The sequence below is a fragment of the Euleptes europaea genome, chromosome 7, assembly GCF_029931775.1.
Source record: "Euleptes europaea isolate rEulEur1 chromosome 7, rEulEur1.hap1, whole genome shotgun sequence".
Taxonomy (NCBI): Eukaryota; Metazoa; Chordata; class Lepidosauria; order Squamata; family Sphaerodactylidae; genus Euleptes; species Euleptes europaea.
This window is the reverse complement of record NC_079318.1, coordinates 63,177,496-63,196,706: the sequence shown is the minus strand read 5'-3', so window position 1 is coordinate 63,196,706 and position 19,211 is coordinate 63,177,496. Positions and strand designations below refer to the sequence as shown.

The 19,211-nt window shown below is 43.4% G+C and overlaps 1 protein-coding gene across 1 annotated transcript in view; it reads left to right on the top strand.

Annotated features, from left to right (window-relative positions):
• Nucleotides 1-5,578: 5,578 nt before the first annotated feature.
• Nucleotides 5,579-19,211, top strand: part of ARHGEF33 (Rho guanine nucleotide exchange factor 33) — a 36,035-nt gene continuing 22,402 nt past the window's right edge. The window contains exons 1-6 of the mRNA XM_056853395.1: nt 5,579-5,590; nt 6,539-6,614; nt 11,595-11,644; nt 13,618-13,782; nt 15,951-16,072; nt 16,303-16,445. Of these exons, the coding sequence (XP_056709373.1) occupies nt 5,579-5,590; nt 6,539-6,614; nt 11,595-11,644; nt 13,618-13,782; nt 15,951-16,072; nt 16,303-16,445 (568 nt within the window). The remainder of the gene's footprint in view (nt 5,591-6,538; nt 6,615-11,594; nt 11,645-13,617; nt 13,783-15,950; nt 16,073-16,302; nt 16,446-19,211) is intronic.

Below are 19,211 nucleotides of genomic sequence, written 5' to 3'. Positions count from 1 at the left end.
CCTTGTTGCAGTTTACTTGGAAGGGGCGGGTAAGCTCTTAAAGGGAATGTGTGTGTTTTTGCTGGTTATTCCTCCCCACCTTTCTTCAACTGATCCCTGCTGGGAGCTGCCTTCCAACCTTTGCAGGCTCCCTTCGGTGTCTTCCTGTACATTTCATGAAGGTTTCACTCCATTGTGCTTTGCTTTGAGGGAAGGAGTTGGATGGGAGGGACAGACACGTGGGAGGGAGAAGCCAAAATGGACGTGGGGAGAGAAACCCGATGTTAGAGTTATGCACGCAAATGGTGGGGATTTGCATTGCTCTTTCTTTGAAGCAGTATTTAAATTCGTTCTAAAACAGGATCCTAGAACTGCGGGTGGGGGGGAGGAGAGAATGAGGTCAGAGCCAGCGAAGTCACTTTTGAAGGTCGGTAGGTAAAATAGCCTCAAAGCAGTCCTGCAAGGATTGCAAGCCAAATACACTTGCATAAATGGCCAATATTCACCTTACAGAGTCTTTTTGTTATTGAGTAACAGCATGAGGACTTTGTATGAGATGCTCAATGGAGTGTTGTGCCTCCCTGACTCACACATGCCATTTTCTTCTTATAAGTAGGGTGTACAGACAGAAGCAGCTACAGCCTTTTCCTTCATTCAGTTTTGTCCTCCTTACACTACCCTGTGGACTCACCGTTGTCTCCATTGTGAAACTTATATGCATCCACATGAGCAACATAATTTCACAAAGACAGCCAATAGCTTCTCTATGCTGTAGTTCTGGGGGAGACAAAACTCAATCATCCTCATTAACACCCTTATTGAGAAGCAGATCCAGAATGAGGTGGGGGTTTCGGATGAGGGTTTGCTCTTTGTCTCACCACTAAGGCAGCTGGTACCACCTCTGTCATCAGGAAGGGAGAAGGGCAATTCCATCAAGCTCTGTCCTGTGGGGGTCCTACTCCAGGTATTATCATATGAACATTCGGTACTACCACACAAATTGTAAGTATTATTTTCTTCAAGGTACTACAAACAAAAATGGGTAACATGTGAAATGAAGTACCGATTGCATTGGTCCAGTTAGTAGCAGATCATGTAAAAAACACACATATACAGTTTGGCTACACCCTTAAGGTTAAGATGTACTCACTGTCTCCCATTGCAACAGGTGAGCTCATCTGAGCAAAGTTTTCTGAAGGTGCAAATAGGTAAAACTGACAGCTGCATGCACGCAAGCATTCTCTGTTGTAGGGTTGCCAACCTCCAGGTAGAGCTGGAGCAGAAATAGCACCTATACTAAAATAGTCAAGCTTAGAAAAATATATAGTACCAGGCTCTATAATTAACACACAAACTAATGATATATAATAAAGTGAATTTTAGTGCAAAGAAGGTAGAGGCTGGAGATCTCCCAGAATTACAACTGATCTCCACACAACAGAGGTCAGTACCCCTGGAGGAAATGGCAGCTTTGGATGGTAGACGGTATGGAATCATATCCCCATTGAGCTCCCCACCCAACCCCAAATCCTGCCTTCTCCAGGTTCTGCCCTCAAATCTCCAGGGATTTCCCAAGCCAGAGCTGGCATCCCTGCTCTGTTGTGTCTCCCATTTTGTGGACTGGCCTGTCTGACGAAGCCAGGAAGGCTCTCTTGCTACTTTTATTCCACACAATGTGTAAAACAGAATGGTTCAGGAGGGCTTTTGGCAATTGGACTCCATGGCATTGAAGTCCCTCCCCAAACCCCACCCTCCTCAGGCTCCACCCCAAAAACCTCCCGCTAGTGGCGAAGAGGGACCTGGCAACCCTATATGCAATACACTGCCTCCCTATTCCCTTTATGAATGTGCACATCTGACCAATTCCATTTACTACAACCGTATTCCCTTCATAAAAATGCCCTCCTGCCTTGAGTCTCAATCAGAAAGGTAGACTGTTAAGTCAGTAAAGAAACAAAGTAAAATGCCATGATTGAAGGTATTTTAATGTTCAAGTACTAGTATAAGATTCAGCCCCAGCATCTAATTTTAGAAATTCCAGCTGAAAGGGCATTTAGCTTTCAAACCCATTAGTGTTAGACATCCCTGTCAATGCCAGCTCAAATATGTTGGGAGTGCTTGTGAAAGGGCCTTAATCTAAATTGGAGGTGGGATGTGTAAACTGAGATGGCTGAACCTCTGCCTCTGACCTTCCTGGGTGACCTTTGCAAAGTGGGAATGCTGGAGTTATTGAGCCACTAGGTCTTCAGCCAGTCTTGGGGCCTTGGCAGCTATCCAGGCTTGCTATTCTCTTGAGCCAGCCTTGTCTTCTGCAATAGAAAGTAGGTTGAAATGAGAGGGGGGAGTCACGTTATTTCCCGCAGCATAGACTGAGGAAGTCCGAGTTGTGCCTCCTGCTGCCTGCCCCTCTCTTCTTATAAAGAAAAAGCAAAGAACATTGCTTCAAGCTACAGCTGAGCTCATCACAGCTTTACACTGCTAGCAAAAATCCCCAAGGACAACATACCACCACAGCTTTAACAGGACAACATACCACCGCAGGGAACAGAAGGACAACGTACCACCACTGCGTTACCAGATCATTATCATGTTAAACCCACAGCCATGTTAACCACCAGGGACTCAAGAATGCAACCTGAGAATTGCATAATTAGAAAGTTTTAGATGAGATATGCTTGGGTGATTGGCATGTGACAGACCCACTTCAGAAAGCACCAGGGATTCCAGCGAAGACAAGTCCCTGAAACTGCAATAGATCAGGACAGAAACTGCAAGATTAATATAGCTGTCTCGGGTAAGTTTAAACTGTACTTTCATTTCATACAGCTTATTTAAGAGATTTTTTCTCATATGAAGCTGAGGATGTATATCTCCTAGGTGATGAATTAGTGCTAAGAAACAGGAAGATACTGGTGAAAGAGAGAGGAAGGGGTCCTCTTTAACCACTAAAATTGTTATGTTGGCGATCATGGGATCTGTGCAGACAAAAGCCATGCGGAATAGAGGCTGTGATAAGAAAGGAAATTGAGTGAGATTGACCGAAAAATCTAGCTGGAGCCAACTTCGTAGGGTTGCCAGGTCCCCTCTGGCTACTAGCAGGAGGTGGGGGTAGGATTGCCAGATCCAACTTGGGAAACTCCTGGAGATTTGGGGGTGGAGCCTATGGAGGACAGAGACCTTAGTGGGGTACAATGCCACAGAGCCCACCCTCCAAAGCATCTATTTTCTCCAGGGGAACTGATCTCTGTAGTTTGAGATGAGCTGTAACTCCGGGTCCCACCTGGAAGCTGACATTCCTACCATTATATGAGCACCAGGGATCCATTCTACTGCATTAGATGGTTTTTAAAAAAACTTTATTTTGGGACACTTCTTCCCCAATTGTTAGAATGGTGTGTTAGGGAGCAACCCTAAGCAGGTCTACCCAGAATTAAATCGAGTGTTATTCTATGGGGCTTATTCCTAGAACATTTCCTTAGAATTCCAGCCTAAATGTAGGACCTAGAGATGGGAAATGCTTGTCAGTATACAAGAAAAAAGAGACTGAAATAACTGAGCACTACCTGGTCTTTAGGTATGCGAGGATGCTACAAAACAACTGTTCTCCCCCCCCCCCCCCACTCCCATATTAAACTGGGGGTTCTCCTTCCCATATCAAACCAAACAAGCCTCCTGTGGGTGTCATTTTAAAAAATCAGGTTGAACTTAACAGAATGATATGCTGATAAGTTTGCTGATTTTCATATATAAAAACATTTTAGGAAAGAATACAGGAAAGTCATTTTCTACATTTATTAGAATTTTTTTTAATCTACCTGAGAGGTTAGCAATGTAGACTGGACATTTAGTGTCTCTGAATTATGATCTCATTAGCATAATCAAAAGAAATTTTAGTCAAGCAAATTCTTAACTCTGCCATGTATCTCATAGATATAAAATGGAGGAATGGAGAATCTTGCATATTGCCATAAGCTTCTTATAGGAAGAATGTGATAAAAATTTAACAAATAGATGTGCAGACGGATTTGAAAACTAACAATGGTCTCTCCTGAAACTTTGTTTGGGGTAAACATGGTAATTTCTTCCAGCTTTTCCTCAAACCATTTGCCTTCCAGAAACTCATTAACCTTGTAAATCCCTTCCGGATCATTCATATTGCATAAACATCTGTTTTCAACAGCATAACCTGAATGTTGATGTGCCGCATCCCTTCCCCTTCGGATCATCTCTTCCTCAGTCTCTGCGTTAACTTTTAAGTCCTGCAAGTTGGTGGCCCCAAACCAATGACGATTCCAATGTTATATCATTTCACAAATTTGGGACAGAATGATTCTTCTAATCCTGGCCTTCTTCACCTCGTTGAAGCAGGAGGCTTCAGAAGACCAGGAGGTTTGGGGTCTGCAGAGAATGCCCATTCTTAAATAGCTGACTCTATCATAGGAGGATGCTGATCTTAGGACCTCCCAACCTTTTTTAACTCCCCCCATGGAAGTCATTTTGTAGTGTTGCTCACCGTTTCTCAAATTCCAAAAGCATGGACAGGCTCACAAAGTCAATAGGCTTAGAAGGGTGTAATGCTGCATAGTACCACACTGTTAGTGCATTATTCTCTTTAACAGAGGTGCAAAATTCCAGGTACTTTGTAACCACTGGCATCTCAAAAATAGGCTTGGTAATTGGTACCTGGGTTACTTCAGAGGTCAGGAAACTGGCCTCTCTCGGTTATCTGGCTGCAAGAAAATCTCACTGGCTGCTACATTCTGAAAACTTGCACTTCTGTTGTTTAAGTTCACAACTTTCTTTGCAATGCTATGGTCTAGCCCACTGTGACCCAACTAGTGACTAGATGGGTAGCATCAGGCTGACAACATGAGAATGACATTAGGGTGGAAATCTGCTTTCTCTTCTTCCCTTGCATCATCTTTCCCCCGTAGTATAGTTACACCCCATAGGCAGCTCATGTAAAATCTATAAATGTGGAAGATAAATTTTAATTTGTGCACTGCCAACTTAAAGCAGGGTCTTCAGTTAAGCAATAGGCTGTAAATCAATTGTTTCTAACTAACTTTCAGTCCCCTGTGCTCAGGAGAATGGCAGTTGTCATGTAAAAATGGGTACTTCTGGAGTCAGATGCAGTGAGTCATGTAATCTATGGAATCTTTTGACTATTCTAGGGTCAAGAGATTAGCAATTTTTTTTCGCCAGGCAAAAGAATAGCTAAGGATGTGAGGAATTCCAGGAGAGAGTCCTCAGAGATTCTGAGTGTTAGTGGGGAGGGGTGTTGGGTTTTTGGCTCTTCCTTGGCTGGGAGAGAGAGAGAGAGAGAGAGAGAGAGAGAGAGAGAGGCATGGCTTCACGTCTCTTTTGGGTAAAACCTAGGGTTGCCAGGTCCCTCTTCGCCACCGGTGGGAGGTTTTTGGGGCAGAGCCTGAGGAGGGCAGGGTTTGGGGAGGGAAGGGACTTCAATGCCATAGAGTCCAATTGCCAAAGCAGCCATTTTCTCCAGGTAAACTGATCTCTATCGGCTGGAGATCAGTTGTGATAGCAGGAGATCTTCAGCTAATACCTGGAGGTTGGCAACCCTAATAATTCAGGGGTCATGGCGAGCCAGGTGAGCCAACTGCAACCTTTCCTGGAAGTTGGCAACCCTAGTAAAACCAGCCCAGAAATCTGGCAACTTTAAGATTCTTCTTTCTGCCTCCCTCAACTAAAACCATAGGGAGATATTTCAGAGGATTGCATTAAGCACTTGTTGGATTTTAGCCCTTGCTCAGTACTTAGACATTTTTGCTCAAACATTTATCCTTTATGTAATAAATGGCTTTATTTACCCATAATGGGTTCCCCCCCCTTTTTACTAAACTGGTGTTTTTTGCAGTCATTGTGCCCTACGTAAAGTATCTAAAATTTGCCCGTGCTAAAAGGTACAAGGTAGGTGGCCAGAAAACTCTGGGGTAATTGTTTTTGAAGAAGAGACAAAAGCAAATGGTTTCATTTCCAGAAGCACCAAAATGGCATTTCTATACAATCTTCTGGTGGTAGCGGTGGTAGTAAGTTCTTATTTCTTTTGGGGCTGGTGCAACAATGCTGGACAGCATACTCCTTGTTAGGGTTTAGGGACTTGGGCTAGCTGGGAAAATCCTTCATCCCTGTGGAAGAAGAAGAGGTCTGTCTGTTTTTGTAAATTGAGCAACATCTCCTGTAATCCTAGCCTGGCATTTATGTCACCGAAAGGGATAGTATAAGTTGTCAGCAAAATGGCTGAATGGGGCTAATCCCTGGCCTAAGGAAGGTTATTTTTGTAGAATCGTTTCATACAGCAGAACAACTCCGCTATAGATGTAACCCTGAGCCCAGAAATGTGCCATGAAACTCAAAGCATTCTGCTTCCCCCCACTCCTCCAGAATGTGACATTTCTGGCAAAAAGCAGATCAATAACTACATTGCCCTGTTCCCTCCAATGAAAATAGGAAGTGGATCCTCTGATTCATCGGAAAACTCACATGCTAAACTCTCCAGAATCATGGGATATTCAGAGTTTTCTGCGAACAATAAAAGCTCTTTGAAGAGGGGGCTGGCATCTTGATTGGACTGAAGAACTCTTTAAGAGGCATGGATTCCAACAGAAGAGCAGGTAAAGTATATTCAGAAACAGACTATAAAGATATTTCATAATACAAAATAAATAAATACATAAATTTTAGTTGCGGCTAATATGCCAGATAAAACAGAAACTGACCATACAGAGTAGATGTTTACAACTAAGGCCAACAAAATTAGGAATCACCCAATTTTACACTTCCATAGTTTAGGGAACATTGAGGCGACGTAGCTTCATTGCTATGGCACAATATTTTGCAACCTGATTGGTGAGCTGTCTCCCAGCAGAAACCTTTTGGTCCTAGGGTTGCCAACTGCCAGGTAGTAGCAGGAGATCTGCTAATTCAACTGATCTCCAGGTGATAGAGATCAGATCACCTGGAGAAAAATGGCTGCTTTGGCAATTGAACTCTATGGCATTGGAGTCCCTCCCCTCCCCAAACCCCTCCCTCTTCAGGCTCTGCCCCCAAAATCTCCCGCCGGTTGAGAAGAGGGACCTGGCAACCCTATTTGGTCCATTCACCCTCATCAACAGAGCCCATTTCCCTAATCAAAGGGTCAATAATATTGAAGCGGGCTGACTTGTAGAGGGGACATCTAAAAAATACAAGTTCAATGGTTTCCAGCTCTCCTGTGTTACACGGGCAAAGTCTCTCCACCCTGGGGATATTCTTAAATCTCCCTTCTAATATGGCAGATGGTAGGGCTGCTGAATACAAAATATAGTTTTGCAAGCAGCAACACTTGGGGAAATTTGGAAGGGGGAGGATTGGCAATGACTTTATTCCATGACCCATAGATACACTACCTGTAGAAGACAATAACCCATTAAACAAAAGCTGAGGCTGAAAAAAAAAGTCTCCCTTATCCATAGAAGCCCAACACAGGCACTGCAACCATTTCAGGGAAATGTACAAATAGGTTGGGTGGCAGGTTGTAAACAGGAATTCACAATGGAGTCGGTCACAGGGCAGGGGCGACCATAATCCTAGTGATTGTGGCAGCCATTTTGAAAGAAAGAAAGCTACTATAACTGACCGCTTTTTAAAATAAGTTCAGGGAATGTTGGCAAAAACAAACAAACACTGGGATGGACTGAGGTTCATCATAAATTGGCTCAAATGTACATTTCCTTTCTTTTCTCTGTTCAATGCTGACTGTTTTTAATGGTAGCACCTTTGAATGAGCTTTGCACAACTGCATTCCAAAACGTCTTCTCTGGATACAGTGAACAATTGCAGATGTTGATCTAACATCACTTGACCTTTTAAGTGGTATAGATACAGCAAGGTATGGTTTCTCTTCTAGAAATGTTATTCCTACAAATATATGCAACTAATTCACGGAAGCTAAGGGAGGGGAGGGGATTCACATTTTATATGACCGGTAAAACCAGAACCAATTATTTGTCCACCTAGGCTCCATTCACCAGTGATAACTGAATTCATTTCAGGAAGCTTTAATAATAATTCACAATAATAATAGTCCTATAAAGAGTGAAAGTGGTCCTTTGATGTCACAGCAGGAATTCAATAAATTGATGCCCTGTTCTATATCATTGTTACATACTTGTTTGAGTGTTGGTGTAAAGAATGGAAGTTTCCAGATGACTAATTCATGCTGGAGTTTTCTGTGCTGCCTATATGCTGGTTTTTGTTGGAATGGAGACCCCCATTTATCTTGACCATACTGGCTCAAAGGGCATCAAGACAGCCATGTGTTACACTGCAGTACTCAGGCAGAATTGTGGGTAGTCTTCTGTTGAACAGTAGGTCGGCAGCCAGTGTCGTATAGTGGTTAGAGTGTTGGACTGGGATCTGGGAGCCCCAGGTTCAAACCCCCAGTCTGCCATGAAAACTTGCTGGGTGACCTTGGGCCAGTCGGCACACATTCAGCCTAACCCACTTCACAGGGTTGTTGTGAAGATAACCTAGAGGAGAGGAGACTGATGCAAGCTGCTTTGGGCCCAGATTGGGGAGAAAAGTGAAGTGTAAACAAGCAAACAAATATTGGGAGAAGCTGTTTTCCTCAGTCCTAGTCACACACGAACACATGAAACTACCTTATACTGAATCAGACTCTTGGTCCATCAAAGTCAGTATTGCCTACTCAGACTGGCAGCAGCTCTCCAGGGTCTCAGGCAGGGGTCTTTCACATCACTTACCTGCCTAATCCCTTTAACTGGAGATGCTGGGGATTGAACCTGGGACCTTCTGCATGCCAAGCAGATGCTCTGCCACTGAGCCACAGCCCCTCCCCACAGCCCCTTTTAGGAAAATTATTACTTTTCTAGTCCAGAAAGCTGTAAAGTATCCTAAATCAACTGCTTGTAATTCATATAGTTGTATTATGCTTTTAAAAGATTAATTATGTATAAGATGGTTGGAGTAATTATACTATTGTATGATATGCTGCTAGCAGCTTTGAACATTTTTTTACAGAAGCAAAATTAGTACAGTATGAATTTTTTTTACAAATAGATACGTTTGCCAGAGAGTCTTTAGATGGCAAGCCAGTATGAAAGGCACAGAACTATTGGGGATAAAGGAGCATAATTTGGTGAAAGGTTGGACTTCTATGGTGTAAATGTCCCAGTTTTGAACATTTCGGAAAAGGATCCTCTACTCCCAAGATGCCTGCAGCGCTTAAATTAGTACAATTCTTCTTTTTATCATAATCATATTATCGAAAACACACTTTATATTATTTATTATGGCAAACTATTCTTCCTCACCCCAAATGTTGTGATCCTTCAGATCCTATAAGAAAGCAAAAAATACCCCAAAACAAAAAAAATCTAGGCAGAGCCATGGTTCAGTGGTAGAGCATATGCCATGCATGCATAAGGCCCCAGGTTCAGTTCTTAGCATTTCCAGTTAAAAGAATTTCAGGTAGCGGGACAGAACCATCTTTACTTGAAGCCTTGGAGGGCTCCTGCCAGCCAGGGAGATGCGCCAATGGTCTGACAGTATATGACAGAGTGTATATGACAGTATATGACATTTTTGCATGAAGAAGATCCTAGGCTCAGTTTAAGAGATCTCCATCTGCCCAACACCCTGGACAGCTACTGTCAGTTAGAGGAGACTATCTAGATTGACCAGCAGTCTGACTGATGCAGTAGCTTCCTATTTCAAAATCCTCTGACTAAAGAAAACTCAGGACTTTTATGCAGGGACATTTCCCCACAGTCACCCCTGCTGACTGCTTCAGGGCTTCCATTTGATTATGCATGCCTTATCCGCTCATCAGAGATCACCTCGCTCGACCTGCGTGTTTTGCCTATGTTTTTCAGATTCTGGCTAAAACAGCATCTGGAAAACATGGGCAAAATGCATGGGGAGAGCAAGGCGACCTCTGATAGGCGGATAAGGCATGCATAATCAAAAGGAATCCCTGGAGCAGTCAGGGGGAGTGATCACAGGGAAACGTCCCTGCATAAAAGGCCATTACTTCCCTTTTTAGCACATCAGCCCTATTCAGAATCCCATCTGTGGCCCTCTCAAAGAGGGCCTGTATCCAATCAAATCTCAAACCTGCTAAATATGGAATAGATCCCCATTTGTACTGGGAAACGACAGAGAAGCAAAAAGTTCTCATATTCTTTTGTTTCCTGCTTCTGCTTCCCATGAGGAATTATGTCATCTTTAGCTGAAACAGGGCATGAGCTCTGTGAGCGAACTATTACAAAGTGCCCTGTTTCTTAAGGAAATCCAGGCCTTCTGAGGAGAAAGATAATGAATCTTAGGCTCTGTCACCTCAGAATCTCATTTCTCTAACTAAAAGACAATTATGGCTCATGTGCACTTCTGGCAAATCCACAACACCCCAACCTTTGTTTTCTGCTATCATGTACTTTCCCCAAGCAGGCAATAGCACAGATCTACACTTAGGATGGTTTTATGCCAGTTCAACTGAGAAGACTTCCCCCCAAAGAATCTTACAAACTGTAAATTGAATCCTAAGAGTGTTCCCCTCATCTCAGAAGGAGACGTTGGGGAATTACTATCAGATCAGGAAGTCTGTGGTGTAGGCTTGATCTTTGACTCAAATAGAGAAATAACAGACCTGGAAATGACAAGGAGCAAATATAAAGCAGAGAATACAGCCCATTGGAAAGGGCTTGGTGTTAGAGATGTTAGCAGGTCTATATGTATCTATATGTATTCCTCAGCATCAGATTGGGATTACATGAATCATGACTTCCCAACTCCAAATTGTGATATTCCTGGAGATTTTTTCAAGTGGAGCCTAGGGAAAGTGGGTTTTGGGGTGGGGAGGGATATCAGTGAGGTATAATTCCATAAAGTCCACCCTCCAAAGCAGCCATTTTATCTGGGGGAACTGATCTCTGTAGTGTACAGATCAGTTATAATTCCAAGAGATCTTGAGGCCCTACCTGGAAGCTAGCAACCCTATGCATTCCTACTGTAAATCTATCTGGGCACTTAATACTTCCACTGCTGAAGAGCTGGATTATCCCATATAGTTTGCAATCTGGGATGGATGGATTTACTTTGGGCTGTCGCACATCTAAAATTGGGAGTCCATCCAGGACTCCCAGCATGAGATCTCCCTTTGTTGATTTCACGATAACCAGGAAATTACATTTGACAAGGTGGTTAGTCTTGTGTAGCAAAAATCTGCAGCAAGTTTAATCACTCCATTACTCTGTGTTTGTTGAAATTACACTTCAGAAAATCAGTTCTGGAGCTGGTTATTCCCTACCCTTTCACATTACCCCATCACCATAGATACAGCTTTGCTAGCAGCGTTAGACACTTCCCAAGACTGAATAAAACTGGTCCAAAGATATATTTCATTGCAGAAATTCCTTTGTTCATAAATGTGGCAGACTGTGCAAAGGATGTGGCATCTGCAAAGCAGGACTGTATGTTCTAGAACAGAAAAGAAGATTCGCATCTAAAGTGGATTGCAAGTCACTATGCCCCCATTTTATATATAGCAAGCCTAATGACTCCTGTTAATTGACTGAAGTTCTTTATTCCCACAGGAGAAACTGAAAGTGTGCCAGTGATTAACCCTGCAACACAGATTGCCCAGGTAAAAATGAGCAAGATGCTCCAAATAATCCCCAACATTTAAGGAATTAGTAGGATTTTAAATACGGAATGTAAAAAAAACCCAGATCCAACAGAAAAATATGCACAGAGACAAAAACGAGACTAGCCAAATAAAAACTTTATTTCAGATGCAAAGGCTGTTAACAATTAACAAAGAAAACATGAGATTGAAAGGCACATTCAAAATATACTCTCTGATTTACACTTTCTTTTGGACATCTGGAATAAACATTACTTTCTGTGTTTTAATAGATCTCAGATTATTCAAGTAAAACAGAGGTCAAGTTTCAATGACAGGTTCTATTGATAACACTACAGAATCTTGTGCTGCTATTTCTGACTCCTTCCTCTGTTCTCTGACATGTCCTGGAGTTGCATTTCCAATTTCATGAACAAGTCAGATATGATCTTTGTTGCAGCGCCTCCTATTGCATGGAAGGGCTATATATCCTAGCACTTAGATTTTCTTTTCACTGTTTCCAGAGTAGGTTAGCAATAGCAGAACTTCATACATGAATGCCTTACTTGCCGTCATAAATAGATTTACACTCTTCTAAATCCATTGAAGTCAGTGAGTTTAGAAAGGTGCAAATCTGTTTAGGATTGCATTCTTAATCCAGTAATCTGTTATCTAATACCTTAATGTGCTATTACAATAATGTCCTGTAGGTGCCCAAGGATTTTGATGCATCCCCAGAGCTCTCCTGTCATGCTCAGAAGTCACTTATGTGCATTGGAGTGTACGTGGGGCTCTGGATTTGCATGTATATGTGTAATCCAGAGAAAATTAGAGCTGTCACAAAGCCACCAAAAGCTTTTAAAGATAAAAGCAGTATTAGGAAGTTGTGATTTTGAAGCGAGTGGTTGGGTGGATGATCAGCTCTTTCCTTGCAATGTTTTTTCTGTGCTCCCATTTTCACAATCATCCTCTAACTGCTTTTTAGTCTATGGGGTTCCGGATGGGTTGCCAACCTCCAGGTGCAGCCTGGACTTCTGGAATTACAACAGATCTCCAGACTAGAGATCAGTTCCCCTGAAGAAAATGGTAGCTTCTGAGGGTAAACTCTATCCCTGTTGAGCTCCATCCTCCCCTGGTGAACCGGGTTGGTTTCCCTACTCCTACACATGAAGCCAGCTGGGTGACCTTGGGCTAGTCACAGTTCTCTTAGAGTTCTCCGAGCCCCACCTACCTCACAGGGTGTCTGTTGTGGGGAGGGGAAGGGAAAGTGAATGTAAGCTGGTTTGATTCTTCCTTTAGTGGTAGAGAAAGTCGGCATATAAAAATCAACGCTTCTTCTTCTTTAATCTATTTTCTGCGTCTAGCAGGGGTACATGAGTGGTATGCATGCTGGCTAGTTTGTGGACTTTGAACACTAGCCTGTCAGAAAACTCGGTAGTTCTTTGATTCTGTGGTAATTGGTGAAAATTTCCATGATCGTGTAAAGATTTTACATCATTCTTCTGCCTTTTAAAATCTTTTCATTGTCCTTGTTGACCTTCTCTGGCCTTGCTGTAGCATTCCAAGAGGCCTTAGCCCATTTCTGTAATAGTTGTGACCCCACTGGTTCACATCAGTTTGAAGATCCAAAGCCAGAACCTCTGGTTGTGCTGTTGTTAAGGGAAAGGAAGTCCTGCTCTATTTTAGGGTTGCCAAGCTCCTGGTACTAGCTGGAGATCTCCTGCTATTACAACTGATCTTCAGCCGATAGAGATCAGTTCACCTGGAGAAAATGGCCCACTGTGAATTATCTCAATGGGAAATGATTCTAATGCTTTATCTAGTTCCTTTTTCTTCTGGTCAAGGTACATAATGATAGTCTGAGAATTCTTGTGTCCCATGAAAAGACACAATAAAAGGAAATTGTATAGGGTGACAGAAGGTAGAATGGAGTAGGGTGGCGCCACCATGTTTTCTATGGCATCCCCAACTGATAATCACTCCGGTTTCTTTAGTTGCAGGCCCTGGCTTCTGAACTGAAAACTGGTTTCACTGAAGCAATGCAGGAACTTTCAAGAATTCAACATGGGGAGTACGCTCTTGAGGAGAAGGTTCAAAGTTGCCGATGCGCAATGGAGGAGAAAGTGGCAGAGATGAAGAACTCTTTGAACTGTTTCAAGGTTGGCCGTGTGTGCTAATAACCTCTTCAATTCTGACAAAAAAAGATTCTGAATATAACAAAATAGACCTGCTTGAGGATTAGGTGGCCGTACCATATAGCAGGGATGGGGAACCTCAGATATGCGGCCCCAGAGGACATTTTTTGTGGCCCTCGGGAGCTCCGGGGCCCCGCCGCGGAGGCGCGGCGCAGGGCGGCCCTCCCCGAGGGTGTTCCTGGGGCCACAGCTTGCAGGGGCGCTGCTGCGCCCTTTGGACCGCCCCTCGCCGACTGATGGCTGTTGGTCGGCGAGAGGAGGGGGGAGGGACACTCCCCCCAAGGCTGCCCCCTATACCTACAGCGGGCAGGAACGCCGGGGCACACTGTGAGCCCCTCTTGTTGCCTGTCGGCTGTTGAGCAGCGAGAGTATTAGGGTTAACTTGTTTATATCAACAGTTCAGATAGTCTCAAGGTGATGATGAAATGACAAGATGTAGGTATCCATTGCAAACGTGCAGAAAGGCACGGAGTCAGAATTGTTTTATTACCCTGTTCCTTTGTTAAAGGTGTAAAACTTTGGGGCAGGATGTGTTAGTTACATTTGAATCTCACAAAAGCAAGATGCCTGTGCTTAGCTCTCCTGAGCTGGGACACAGACAAAAGGGGTTTAAGCCTTAGTACCTGCTAGGATTCCTAGCAAGATTTATAGGGAACTAGATAGATTGTTATTTGTTTTTACTCCATGTAACCCTCCCTCTTTTCAGGAAAGTAAAGGATTTTTTGTTTGATTAAGAGAAAAGTCTTTGGGCGAAATCGCACGGTCGCTTGAGCCTCCTTTCTTCCCTGTTCCAGCCAGGATGCAGCCAGGATCGTCCTTTTCTTTCTCCCCCTCTCCCTTTTCCTCTTTCTCTATTTTCCTTCCTCTCTTGCCGATCGACCGTGGGCTGTGGCCCCCTGGTGCCTCGTTTGCTCGGGCCCACCGCTGGCTGCCCTCCCGCCTGGGAGGGGGGGAGCGGGGGGGCCCTCCAGGCCTTCTCTGCATGGCCTCCCCTGGAGTTGCCAACCTCCAAGTGGTGGCCAGAGACCTGGCAACCCTAGCCTCTCCCCCCAACACACCGGGAGATCTACGCCTGGTATGGCCCCCGAATGATGTTATAAATGTACAAATGGCCCTTAGCAGGAAAAAGGTTCCCCACCCCTGCCATATAGCATGGAGATGTAGACATATACACATGATTCTCATTAGCAAGCTCTTCAATAGTCAGTTTGCTGGTTTACTTGAATGAGGAAAAGCTAGCTGGTTGTGGGGGAGGCACCTACGGGCAGCATCTACAATGTCCTCAACATGCCTCCCCTTCCTAAGCGCCCAGAATTGCAACTATGGAAAAAGCGGCTGGGGGCGGGGGGGGGGGATGTGAAGGGTAAAACATATACATATCAATAGATGTAGATTTGAGATTTAAAAATTAAGTTGGCCAAATCTGCCTAATATACAAGAGCCAGAGCAAGATTTAGTACTGCTCTAGTGGTATGTTACTGTTTTACATTTATCTGTTATATTATATTGTGTTTTATGATGTTAGCCACCCTGAGCCCACCATTGCCGGGGGAGGGCAGGGTACAAATAAAATGTTATCATTATCATTATCATCATTATTATTATCTTTAAGTTGAGTTCACACTATGGTAAAAACCCTCTTCTCAATATCCTATGCTATCTTCAATTTGGTAAGGTTGGAGTAACATGCTGGGTTATCATCACTTCTTTATCTTCACTGTAGCTTTCCCTGAGAAAGAACTTGTGAGCTGAAAACACATCAGGAACTGGCTTGGCAATCAGTCAGCCCAGTAATTTCTGCCTTCTATTTATCTCTCTGTTTGAGGATAAGGATACACCACTCTTGTCAACCTGTAACATACCTTTCACAATTACTTTCCCCATGCCTAGGGCTGCCAACTTCTAGGTGGTGGCAGGAGATCTCCTGCTATTACAACTGATTTCTAGCAAATAGAGATCAGTTCACCTGGAGAAAATGGCCGCTTTGGCAATTGGACTCTACGACATTGAAGTCCCTCCCCTCGCCAAACCCTGCCCTCCTAAGGCTCCGCCCCAAAAACCTTCCTCCGGTGGTGAAGAGGGACCAAGCAACCCTACCCATGCCATATGTCAGCATTTCCCTTTTGAATTAGGAGGAGCTTAATGATGCCAAGTCCATGATTGAGGAAATCAGTACCAAGCAAGAAGAAATGCAGCAGAAAATTGAGCAGTTACAACAAGAGAAAAGGAAAGAATCCCGTAAGCTCAAAGCTAAGTAAGTAAAATAATCTGAAATGTCTCTTTATAACTTCAGAACAGCTTCAGTTTCTTCATAGTGCCTGGAATTGGTTATTTCCTTCCTCCCTCCTGATAGAATTCTATCTGTAATATATAAGATTACTGGATAGAAAATCAGTTATGTATCGCTTTATACCTTAAATCAAACATGTACTCCCAAATGTGTGTTTCGGTTGTTTTGCTTCCCCTTTTCCTTTTTCTTCTCAGAAGAATACAAAAGGAGGAGCATGGGTCACAAACAGTGCCTACACCCCTACAAGGAAGCCCCTTTCGGTCATTGAACCTCCCGGACCCAGTTTTAATTAATGAAGATTTTGTAAACCTTTTACACAGTGCAACTTATGAGAAAGGTATTTTATCTTCTTTGACTCAGTACACTTTGCTATCCTATAGACCAGGGGGTCCCCAACGTGGTGCCTGTGGACACTATGGCGCCCACCAACACATTTTCTGTTGCCTGTCAAGTTTTTTTAGAAAGTGGGTTGGGCCAGTTAGAGCTTTTGCCCAGCAAGGCTTCTGATTGGCCACTGGAGATTTGATTGGCTGTGCAGATTTTTAACGATGTTGCTTAAGGCAGCAGTTGTCACCAGAGGACAAGTATCTTCACTGCGTGACTGAAGGTAAGCTGGGGCGACCGTTTTGTGGCTGGCACCACTACACAAATGCCCAGATCCCCTCCTCCTTTTCTTTCAAAACCAGATCTCTTTAATCAGGTAACTTTTGATGCCACAGGAAAAACAGAAGACTGCTTTAAACATGTGGCTAAGAAAAGCTGGACCCTCCCTCCTTTCCCCTTCCTCCACCTTAAATTTTTTTGGGGGGAGACTCACATCAGCAATAGAACACTGGATCAATCTTTCTGTGGCATCAAAAGTAACCTGATTAAAGAGATTTGGTTTTGAAAGAAATGGGGAGGGGAAATCTGGGCATTCATTAACACTCATGGAAAGATCACCAAGGAGAAATAAACACAGGGGGAATCTAGTTGTTTTTGAGAGGGGTGTCCCTAATGGTGGATTGTGCTTCAGTGTTGGGGCATTCATCTTGTGCCAACCTCTCCACTGGAGCACATATGCAAAAAAACCAAATTAAGGGTGAGTGGGGGGAGCATCCAGTGCGATCATGCACGTCACAAATGACATGATGCTCCCCACCAGAAAACATCGCTTTTAGGGGAAAGTGTGGGCAAGAAAAAAACTGATATGGGAAAACAGAAAACAACGTTGCAAAGGGAGGTGTGCAGACAAAAATTGTGGAATTTGATTCCAACCCTCGCAGATCAACCACTTTCAAAATCTGGGGAAAAGCGATGCATGCAGAAAAGGCCATAATCTGTACCAGGGACAGACTGGCCCTTTAGCTTACTGGGAAAAGTCCCAGTGGGCCACTTCTTTGGAGCACCACTGGCAGCCAGAGTAAGCTAAGGCAAGTAGCTCCTATGCCGCTGGCACTGGGTGAGCTTACCCCCATTGCCATGGCTGGGTTCTGAGCTGAGCAGACCCTTCAGCACTGCCAGGATTACAGAGGCCACTTGACTCACCTTGCTCCAGGATTGCCTTAATGTTTTAGTCCACTCCTAATCTATACTCTGGACAAGATGAGATATCTCTAGGTTACCAGGTCCCTCTTCACCACCACTGGGAGGTTTTGAGGGCGGAGCCTGAGGATGGCAGGGTTTGGGGAGGAGAGGGACTTCAATGCCATAGAGTCCAATTCCAAAGCGGGCATTTTCTCCAGGTGAACTGATCTCTATCGGCTGAAGATCAGTTGTAATAGGAGATCTCCAGCTAGTACCTGGAGGTTAGGCTGGAGCAAAAATGGCACGTTTACTATAAAAGTCAAGCTGAGAGAAAGTATAGTAAGGGCTCTATAAATGACATACAAACTCTTATTCTATAAGCCAGTGAATTTAGTGACAAAAGTGAAAAAATTACATACAATCTAATAAAGGAAACTTATGAAAATAACTATGAGTACATGTGAGGCAATACAATACAATACAAAAATACAAAAATATATTTTTTTGGCTTATCTCATTCAATGACTTATTAGTCTCTTAGAATTTTGTACTGTTCATATGCTTATTGTTCCCTCAGGAACTGGGAGAAAGATGATGGACGATAGGCGGAGAGGAACGCCGTCCGGATGCTTTGCGTTTTCACTACCCCGTGGGCAGCTTCATCAGCTCTCCTTTCAATTGGAGTCAAAGCTCCTTTAAGATGGAAACAAAATAATAACAAATTTCTAAGCTTATTACTCTTTGAACTAGACACAGTCTATAGTACTCAATAAAGCATACAACATAATGTTGGATACAGTGATAATTGCATACCTTCAATAAGTTACCATATCCATATAATCTCTCTGAGGTTAGAAGTTTCACACGCCCACTGGGCTGCTCTGCTCTTAGCTGCTTAGATGCTTAGAATGCTGGTTACAGGTGTGTGTAATTTATCTGAAGACTCTACCTAAACTGAAACAGCTGTGGTCTTATAAGAAACATGAAAGGTCTATTTCATTGTTTAACCCAAAAGGAAAATAAGACTTTAAAAGATAAATGAAGCGCATTTCTTGTTTAAGCAGTATGTTTTGTATATTTTCTGCATTAAAAGGGTTACCTCTATAAACCCAAATGGTGAAAAAACACAAGTCTTTTTCATTGTGCTGGTTCTCAATGAAATGAGATGTTAGGGGGGCTTCCAATACTTTCGTTCTAATTCTGGAAATATGCTCACCAATGCGTAGTTTTAGTGGCCGTGTAGAGCTTCCCACGTACAATTTTCCACATTTGCATGTGATCCCGTAAACAGAGTTACAAGAAAGGCAGTTTGAAAAATGTTTAAGCTGGAACCTGAAACCTGAAGTGAGGGAACTAAATTCCTTCAATGGAAGACTTAAAGGGCAAAAGGAACAAGTACCACAGGCATAGTGTCCAACAGGTAAAGACAAGGGACGTCTTATGAACATATCAGAATGTATAAGTTTGTCTCTTAAGGAAGCATTTCTTCTCAGGCCAAAGACGGGAGGATTTGTACAACCCTCTACTCCTGACAAAATATGCCAGTGCCTGTTCACTATGCGTTGAATAGATTGAGAATGCCGACTGTAGGTAAGGG